This window comes from Oryza brachyantha, chromosome 2 (assembly GCF_000231095.2).
Source record: "Oryza brachyantha chromosome 2, ObraRS2, whole genome shotgun sequence".
NCBI classification, from domain to species: domain Eukaryota; kingdom Viridiplantae; phylum Streptophyta; class Magnoliopsida; order Poales; family Poaceae; genus Oryza; species Oryza brachyantha.
The window spans coordinates 6,739,883-6,749,721 of NC_023164.2; the positions used below are offsets into that span (position 1 = coordinate 6,739,883).

General features: G+C 41.0%; 2 protein-coding genes across 2 annotated transcripts; one reads left to right on the plus strand and one right to left on the minus strand.

The window, feature by feature from the left end:
- The first annotated feature begins 855 nt into the window (after positions 1-855).
- Positions 856-1,586, plus strand: LOC107303595. Its single transcript, XM_015833563.1, has one exon. It carries the CDS (start codon positions 968-970, stop codon positions 1,268-1,270), a length of 303 nt encoding a protein of 100 aa, XP_015689049.1. The 5' UTR covers positions 856-967; the 3' UTR covers positions 1,271-1,586.
- A 2,488-nt stretch (positions 1,587-4,074) lies between these two features.
- Positions 4,075-9,127, minus strand: LOC102713982. Its single transcript, XM_006647067.3, has 3 exons — positions 9,015-9,127; positions 7,204-7,277; positions 4,075-6,692 (listed from the first exon to the last, which is right to left on the minus strand). The coding sequence occupies exon 3, from the start codon at positions 6,404-6,406 to the stop codon at positions 4,505-4,507; it is 1,902 nt and encodes a 633-aa protein (XP_006647130.1). The 5' UTR covers positions 6,407-6,692; positions 7,204-7,277; positions 9,015-9,127; the 3' UTR covers positions 4,075-4,504.
- Between the last annotated feature and the right edge of the window lie 712 nt (positions 9,128-9,839).

Sequence of the window (9,839 nt, forward strand, 5' to 3'; positions counted from 1 at the left end):
AGCGTGTGTATCTTACCAAGCAACCAATTCACACAAACCATGCCTATACTTTCTGTTTTTTTGTTTTTTGGTCAAGATCAGCTCGAACAAAACAAACACGTCCTAATTAAACATTTGCGTTTTCGGCAATTTAATAGCCTCTGCTGGAATGATTGTTGAAACAAACAGAAACTGAATCTTGGCAGCAGCAGCAGCAGGAGGAGGCGTTGGTAGCTGTCGTCTTCTCCAATCAAACTCCTGATTTCCCTCTCACGTCTGCTGCTAGAACCTTAATTGGACACAAGAACCAATCATTCAATGCATCCATCCCTCCTACTTGTCCCTTGCATTCTTCATAGACTTCATTAATAATACTTTTTTTTCATTTGTATATACGTGTCCTCAAACATATGGTCCTCTATTAATAGCCCATCAATAATTCAGCTCGATTATGCGAGCGTCACTTGATCTAGACCGTTTATTTTGATACATCCGGTCACACGGTAACCAACACTTGTTTGGTTACTGTACATGTGACCACTTACGATCTCAACCATTGATTTATGACACAAAATCGTATATTGTCAGTTTTATCTTTTTTTCTTTTGCTTGTGCTTATAAGTTATAAGACAATATTTTAATTTTTTATCTTAAATTTAGAGTTGATTTTGAGATTTTTTTATCATAGTTTATTTTATGGCATTTGCTTTTAGGTTGTTAAGAACATGGAAATATAAAAATTTTATTCTGAAATTAATTTTTGTTTGCAAATAGTATGCCGTTTGGCTTTGTCGAACAAAAAGCCAAATAATGTGGGCGTAGATCAACAACCATTCGGTATATTTTGGCTCCTTTGCTTCTCCTATAAATACTCCTGCAGGCATGAGAAACCTCTTGCAACCATAAGCAATTAAGAGACACCAAGAGATCATAATCTTAGGCAGATCTCCTAGCTGCAAGCAAGATTAATTAGCTGTGCATATCGGCCATGGGATCCTTGGGTCCAAGCGTGGTGAGAAGCCTGCAGCAGCACAAGGCAGCTCCGGCGAGCAAGCCGGCGGCCGCCGGTGAGAGCCAGCAGCAGCAGCAGCAGCAGCGCGGCGGGTCGTCGTCGTCGTTCCGGATGCCGGTGCACTACCCGCGGTACAAGAAGGCGGAGTACGAGGCGATGGCGGAGTGGCGCGTGGACTGCCTGCTCCGGGAGTACGGCCTCCCCGTCCCCGCCGACGGCGACCTCGACGCCAAGAGGCGCTTCGCCATGGGCGCCTTCCTCTGGCCCGACCAGTACTAGGCTACTAGCTACATCCATCCATCAGCTACGCATCCTGCAGCTAAGCTAGCTTCCTTCTGCTCATCGACGCTGCACACTAGCTTAGCTCCATTACATGTACAGGGCAGTGGACGCGAGACGGTCGATCCCAACCGTCCGTTTTGCATCCGACGTCCAACAGTTGCCCCGGACCTGAGTGTGCGTTCGACGAAGTACATCTCGTATTCTCGTATTGTGTCGCAAATACAGTTTTAGTGCTATATATTATTGTATAGATTCATGCATCTACATATCATGTATGCTATAAAATTATAATGCAAATATGTTTTATACGTAACTACCATCCATGTTAAGTTACATGTGCGAAAGATTAGTTTTGGCGGCCAGACAAGATTCACTTGATTTTTTTTTTCGAGGCCAATATTTACCTACATGGTTTTTTTAGATGAATCCGATATAAATTTTTAAAAAGCAAAATATTAGTATTATCTTCGAGATAATCTAAGTTAATGGTCGTATATAGTTTGCGTTGCCAAGTGTGATCGCCATCTGCGGTACCTATGAAATTGCTGCATTCCAAACCCCATTTGATTTGATTTATCCGTCCCTGTTACGCTCTCTGTCTCTTTGTCTCCATCCCTCTCTCGTAGCAAACTGATGATCACACTTATACAATTTAATTGTACACGCATTTAATTGCTCACTGAAGTTTCTTAATTGCGTACCAAGGCATGATAATGTAGCTATCATGAAGAATATTCCTGTGTTATTTAGAATGTTCCGGTAACATATAGAAATTAGGGAACACATAACTGGTGGTACTCTATTCGTAAAAAAGACCTCGTCTTTTCGCTCATGCTTATATTTATGAGTCAAAATTTAAATTTTTAATCTTAAATTTAGAGTTGATTTTGTGGATTTTTATAGTATTTTATTTTTTAGCCTTTGCTTTTAAATCGCTAGAACATGTATAGAAAATTTTATTTACAAATTATTTTTTATTTGTAAATATGTCATTTTCTTATTCCTTAAATAAACTAAAAGATATGCACCTAAGAATATAAGAAATTTTATAGTCGGACTTGGTATTAAAGAGTTGGTGGAATTAAATAAGAGAAATGTTATGATTGGTTAAGAAGAAAGTTTTAGAAAGCCTTCGGCCACATTCGGCTATATGGTAAGTTACCTAGATTCCCTTGTTTTCTATGCGCACGCTTCTCGAACTGCTAAACAGTGTTTTTTTGCAAAAAAAGTTTCTATAGGAAAGTTGCTTAAAAAAAATCATATTGGTCTATTTCATATTTCTTTAATAATTAATAATTAATTAATCATGTACTAATCTATTGATATGTTTTCCGCGTCGGGTAAGTTAACTTATCTCCCTCGCTGCCGAATGCGGCCTTAGTGGTGGAAATTTACAGTTGGTTGAAAGCAGAATGTAGCTATTAAATCTGCTATATTTCATAACAAATTTTAAGCATTCTGCGTTTTTTAATGAAGATGAAATATAAAAATATTTGATATTTTATAGCTATTTTATAGTATAAACGATTGAATTAAGTAATTAACTACAACAAAGTTGAAACACAAATCTAATTTAGAAATATAAAATGATCAACTTCTATATTTTTAATGAAAAATACACTATTTTATAGTTTGGAAAGTGTGCATGTAAATGGCAATAAATAATCTAAAAAAGAACTCAACCTAGATATTGCTATATTTTAAGTTGGAGAGATTACTATTATTACTTAATAGGTTAATGTTCACATTTTCGCGGAGACCTCTGAAATCGTGACCAACATAGCATGATTATCGCACGATTGTCATGGTTTTTTTAGCGGTTTTTAATGGTTAATCACAATAATAATTATGGTTATCACAATAATCACGATTTTCGTAGCGGTAATGGAGGAGATTTTGCAAACCCGGTTCCCACCTACAGTAATTCCAAATCCTACATAGGGTTGGACTTGCGTGTCCATCTCCTCTATCAGTAGTGAAAGAATGAATGATAGCTCCTGATTAATTAAAAAAAAAGAAACTATTCAAGAGACTTCTTAGAAATTATTTCAAGAAGCTAGACATTTACCCAACCATCGCAAGAAATGATACACAATCCACAGATCAAATTTTTGGCAGAATTTCCTGCATGGATGATGATGCATGCATGCTGCTGTAACATTTGTCCTCCAAACAGTATAGAATTAAAAAAAAAAAGAGGAGAGAGCGAGAGAGTTGCATGATGTAACGTTTTACTCCAAATTGTTCAGAAGCCAAATCAATTTGTTATTTCTGCTTCTTTTTTCCAATCAGATAGCCTACGTCGCACTGATGAAGACAGCAAAAAACGCATCATCGTAATACAAGTTGGCTCACGAAGATGTGGCGAGCCAGCAGCGTGTAGCAGAGCTAATCACAACAATAATTAATTGTTTCTTGTAGTATTTGATGACGCGTGTCAGCGTGGTCGAATTCAATCCTGCGATGACCAGGTCAGGAGCTTTGAGATCATCAGAACCCAGTCCAATCATTCAGAAGCATTATTGGCAGACAGACAATGTTCTTATCATCACTGTTCCTGAACAATCTGTTTCAGATGACCAGATGTTTAGGGAAACAAACTGGCAATCTTTTTCGAATCGGAGAAGCCGAGATGAGTTTCAGATGACATGCAAGTGCATCTGAAAACTGAAACATTGTGCAGAGATGACCTGAATTTTCAAAATGAATGATCTTCAGGTCGGAGAATAAGAACACACGCGTATCCAGGCCTCCAAATAATCTGAATATGCAGGACATATTTTTGTTGCAGGAAAGGCAGATAACTTTTGAGATTTCTTTGTTTAATATCAGAATATCGAATGGGAGGTCAGCAAACGCTGTGCGCAGCGGTAGCAAGAACATGAAAGAGTTTCAAAGATGTTACATAGATTTACTGAACGCATGACAGATTCTGAACTGATAAATGGGGTGACCACAAAGTTTACAAGGTGTGAGATCCACACTCGAGCATCTAATATGTAACATTCCCCTCCTTTATTTATCTCACACAGGCGATTATTACAGTGAACACAGATCAATATATCACAAGTTCACAACATTACTAACAAATCATGACACAACAGTTCACACAATCTCACACAAAATAGCTTTCACAGCCCAGGATAAGAAGAGAAGACACTTGCCAGATAGATGGTCCAGAGCATAGCATATGCATACTGAAATGGAGAGCAAAAGGCGATTTTAAGGGCTCTACAGCCAACTGTGATGAGCAGAGGTGCCAGTCGCCATGCCATTGGTGGATTTTCGGTTGCGAGGTGCAGAGCTACTAGCCTCGGCTTGATTGGTGGGTTGCATTCCCAGGCTCATGCCATTTGCAAACATTGACAGAAGGATGTTGCCACCGTGCACCCGACCCTCAGGAGCTGGGGCTGCCACACGACGAGGAGGAGCCTCCACAGAATGAGAGAAAATGCTGTGCCTGGTTGTTTCGGTGCCCAATGGTCGATCGCCCTGAGAAAGCTCATCGCTGACAACGCTGAAACCGCCATGGACACGAGTTTCATCCAGCTGCGGATTGTGATAAATGCACAGGCCTTTCTTGCCTCTAGCCAGACGCTCACAGGGGGGATCACCGGCTCCATGGTTAGATCCTTCATGACCCCACAAGCAACGTTTGCCACCTCCATGTGCCTTGCAAAAGTTTGTGCTTCCCTGTGCACTCTTATCACAACCAGAAGATTGGCATCTCTTGCCCCCACCATGGCCAACACAGCGATCCGTACGGCCTCTTGCACTCTTTGTGCATCCTTCTACCACACACCTCTTCCCACCTCCATGGGCAACACAACAAAGGGTTCCACCGTGCACGCTCTTTGTACAACCGTCAGCTGAACAGCGTTTGCCTCCTCCATGTCCTTTGCAGAATGGTGTACTTCCCTCGGCACCCTTTGTACAATCAGGGTGTGTGCATCTTTTCCCACCACCATGAGCCTTGCAGAAGTTAGTACTGCCTTGAGCTCCTTTTCCGCAATCAACATGCTGACAGCGGCGCCCACCTCCATGAGCAATGCACAACCCTGAGCGCCCTTCTGCACTCTTTTTACAGCCTTCATACTGACACCTTTTTCCACCACCATGTTTAATACAACGACCAGATTTCCCTCTTGCTGCTCTTTTGCATCCATCATGGCTACAACGACGGCCACCGCCGTGAGCTATGCAGAAATCAGTACGACCTTCAGCACTCTTGGTGCATCCAAGGTAGTCGCACCGCCTCCCCCCTCCATGAGCCTTACAGAATATAGTCTTGCCCTCAGCTCCCTTGCCACAACCATCTTTCTGGCACCTTCTACCCCCGCCGTGCGCGATGCAATGACCTGAAGAACCTCTGGCTCCTTTCATACATCCTGGGTATGTACAATTTTTTGTGTTACTACTGATACGCTGCTGTGGACGAGCAATACCGGAAGTACAGGCTACTGGACTTTTTGGCAGTTGAAGCACTGTTGACATTGGTGCTGGACCTTGTGTCTGGTTAGAGCTACCTGGGAAAACTTCCCTTGGAGATAAATCAGTCACCTTCGCAGTCTTATTGAGGAAAGAAAGTACCTGACAACCAGATGGTCGACGGGCAGATGTAGATCCTTCATCAACTGTTGGCACTAATTCCATATAGTATGGCTGCAGACTTGGGCTATCATATTCAGTCGCTGCAGTGAAGTCTGCACCAGTAATAGCAGACTGGGATGATAAAGACAGCTCAAGATTTAAACCAACATTACCAAAAGCCTTCCTAGAATCACAGGCCCTCTTATCAAGCCTGGAAGTACCTTCATTTCCCAGCGTAAAATGATTCAAATCCAGATCAATAGAAGATCCATCATCACTACCCTTAGCAGAAGATATGGTGCAGCCAGTACCCATGCTTTGCTTGCTAGATTCCGAGCTTGATGAGTTGCCCAGACCTAGTGACAAGCCATCAAATTTTCTCTTGGTCCCTCTAGCCAGGTTGTAAGAATTGCACTGAGCTAGCACATCAATTTGACTAGAAGCTGTTGGATGGCTGACTGTGGACATGACAGGGAACTTGCTCAGGTACGCATTTGGATTTGAGAAATTTATAAATGCTGACCGCCCAAGCCTGGGGTCCATTGCTAAAGAATTCCTCAGCAGACAAAACGCAGCCAATTTTATGGTAAAGTACCAAAGGCCCTCACTTCCGGATTAAATAATGGTTAACAAAGCTAAAAAGTTAGAAATCCTAGGGTAATGCAGCTCGTTGTATCTTTGCAACCTCCACTGACAAAACCTGAAGTATCTCTACGATCCATTTTCCAGTGCTCTAGGTATATTTATGGTGTTTGTTCACAAAGCAGTAACAACTCTATGCTTAAGAATAACCAAGCACCAAGGCTTTCATTTGTCCAAGAGAGATGTTCTGCAGACAATAAAAGGATGACTATATGATCAACCATCAATGTTCATGAGAAGACAACTCATACACAAAAATTAGAGGACAAATAAAACATACAAAGAAAATTAGGTTACTGACTTTCCACATGTGCTATACACATGACAAGATATGAAAGTTCAAATGTAGCAGGATAGCATTACATGCCTACCATTCATTTGTGAAGTGTTTGTTTGTGTGCCTTTCTGTTGTACTCTAAAAATAAATAAGTACTCCAAAAGTTGGCCTCAAATTCAGGGAAGAAAACACAATCCAAAGCTTACTGTATAGCAAGCGTACTAACAGAATACAGGAATTTCAGTTGAATAAAAAAAAGAGACAAATCCAGAGTAAAATTCCACCAATTGACAAAAATTGCCCGGATTCTGAGTTACGGCAACATAGCTGGCCAATCCCATAGATAATTGCTGAATAATGCGCTTAAAAATGAACTATTAATTCCTTAGGATAGGAGGAATTTGAAGCCTCTGATCATTACCAGTACATCAAAAGTAATGGTCCACTTATGCTTGAAGCAGATAACCAAAAAATTCAGCGACTGTGCCCTGCAAACTGAAAATAGAAACCAATATTAGCAACTGATCAACATGGAACATGACTACTTAAGCCACCAAACAGAGTTGTAGCATCCATATTCCATAACCAACATTCATCCAATGACCCACCTGGCCACCCAACAGTAATTATTCAGTCAAACCCACCCTGTTATGTCTTATGGCCTAACTAGCAATAGTATAGTAACAGGTAGGGGAATCTACCACTTTATATACCAGAAAATATTCTCTGGAACACTGCTAGTCATCTGTAAAAGCAATCATTCTATCACTGAAATCAGGGAAAATAGATTAGAATTTTGTTACCCAACATTCCTGTATTCCAAAAAAGTAGAAAAGTTTGCGACAGCTCAAATATAAAGAAGCAAAAAACTTTCAGGAAGACAGTGACAGAACATATATTCTGCTACAGAAATGTGTACTGAAAAATTCCAATCATGCATATCGAAGCTTACAGCTTTATATAAGGAACAAGAATATTAGCAACCCCTGATAAATTCAGGAGGATAAAAAGTAGCAAACATATGCCATCGAAGGATCAATAAGGCTGCAGTTTTTTACTGCATAGATACCATCATATAAAACTTCATGTCTAAGCAAGCAATTTGAACTCGGTTTCCTTCTTAGTGGATACCTCAAATGAAAAAAAGAATTGTACAAATTACTTAAACATCTTTGTGCATCTTTCAAAACCAAGGAGCAAGACCATGATTCTGTGGTAATTGAATTATATATGCTCAGTTAATGTGCTAATCATTATCACCTTGAAAATTTTGAAAAAGAGGGAGGATGATTTCAAGATTCAGTGAAAACAACTGTAATTTATATGACCAACCTACCAGTCTACCATCCCTTTAAACGCCAGAATCTTCCTATTCCTCTGTCGAAAGCATCTTCCAAAAGAGAAAAAAAGCTGTAATTTGAGTAATCAGGACCGTATCTCAACATCTACACTGTAAAGCTCTTTCATGAGCTGAAAGCAATCAAGGTAAAGATAGGATCTACTTTCGCACAGCATACGAGTTCGAAATCTTTTTTTTCTTTTTTTTTTTTTGCGGGGGCATACGAGTTCGAAATCGATCCAAGAATATGAGTTCACTACTACAATAACAAACTCAACATCTACTCCACTTTTTGTGCATAACCCACAAAATCTATAGGGTGATTCATCAGCTGGATCCGGGCACCTCCTACACCAAGTCTCAAAACCACCAAAGATCTCCTTTCTATTAGCCCAGAACGGCTCGCGAAATACTTCCAAAACGAATAAAACTGAATTCACTAAGCACAAAATCTCAGCGTGTAATCGCCCCCTCAAGAACTCCCCAATTTGTCTCGCGCGCATCCCATCGTCCAAGAATTAATTACAGCTAGGCGCTTCTCGAAAAATTCTCCCCCGTAGAACAACGATGAATTTCGCAAAGACCCTCATAACGAATTCGCTAAAGCAACCAACCTTAAGTATTCCCAACGAATCAGCACACGGAGCACCAGCGAACGCGGCACACAAAAAAAAAATAAAACTTTCACACCCCCCCTCCGGAGAACGGAACCGGAGCCGGAAGGCTTAATCCGCGGCCTCCCCGGAGATTAAATAGGACGGAGGCGCACGCCGCGACAGCGAAGAAAGGAGAAAAAAAAACAGAGAGGGGGAGAGAAAAGAGGGAAATTTCTGCGGGAGGAGGCAACAAGAAATCGGGGGCAGGGCGAGGCGACGGGGGAAACGATGACGCACCTCGGGAGGGACGGAAGGAGATTCCGATGATGCGGCGACGGAGCGCGCGCGGGGGCCGGCCTCGGGGACGCAGGTGGGGTGGTGAGAGCGGGGGGAAAGCGATGCCGGGATGAGGAGAAATGGAGCCGAGAGGAGGAGGAAGACGAGGAGGGGAGGGAGGGTGCCTGCTGCTAATTATGGCTTCCTACGAGGGCTTTATTAGAAAAAAACGCCATTTTTACTTTTATTTTTATCTTTGTGGAACAAAATGTCATTTTTGGCTCTTCGATGTGGCGATGTATTAAACTACTCCCCTCCCTCCCTAGCTTTCTCGGTGCTACTGGTTTTACGGGCGGTGGGACCCATGCCTGACGTGGCAGCGTTGGTCGGATCCCTTGGGCTCTCCTCCTCCTCGCAATGCCAGATCTTTCGTCGTGAGATTCTCTTTTAATTAGTACTATATTTCCGTCGGAAGTTTATACATTAATTAGTACTACTAATAATAAAACTAATTGTATAAATAAAGACTATTTTATTAAATAAATTTTTTAAGCATAATTAATTCACAATTAGTAAATATTTACTGTAGCATCACAATCGCTAATCATAGACTAATTAGGCTCAATAGATTCGTCTTACGAAATAGTCTAGAGTATATGGTGTGTTTTATTAATAGTCTATATTTAATACTTGTAATTAGTGTCAAAATATTGGACGTGACAGCGACTACAAACCAACGCCAAACCTCAACACAACAAGTTCAAAATAACTTTTTTTACTTTATACTGCCTCCTAATTTTACTTTTTAATTTCTCTGTCCAACGTTTTAATCATTCGTCTTATTTA

What these genes read in the sequence shown, in the direction of transcription:
- LOC107303595 (XM_015833563.1), top strand. Translation starts at nt 968, where the DNA reads ATGGGATCCTTGGGTCCAAGCGTGGTGAGAAGCCTGCAGCAGCACAAG.
- LOC102713982 (XM_006647067.3), bottom strand. Translation starts at nt 6,406, where the DNA reads ATGGACCCCAGGCTTGGGCGGTCAGCATTTATAAATTTCTCAAATCCA.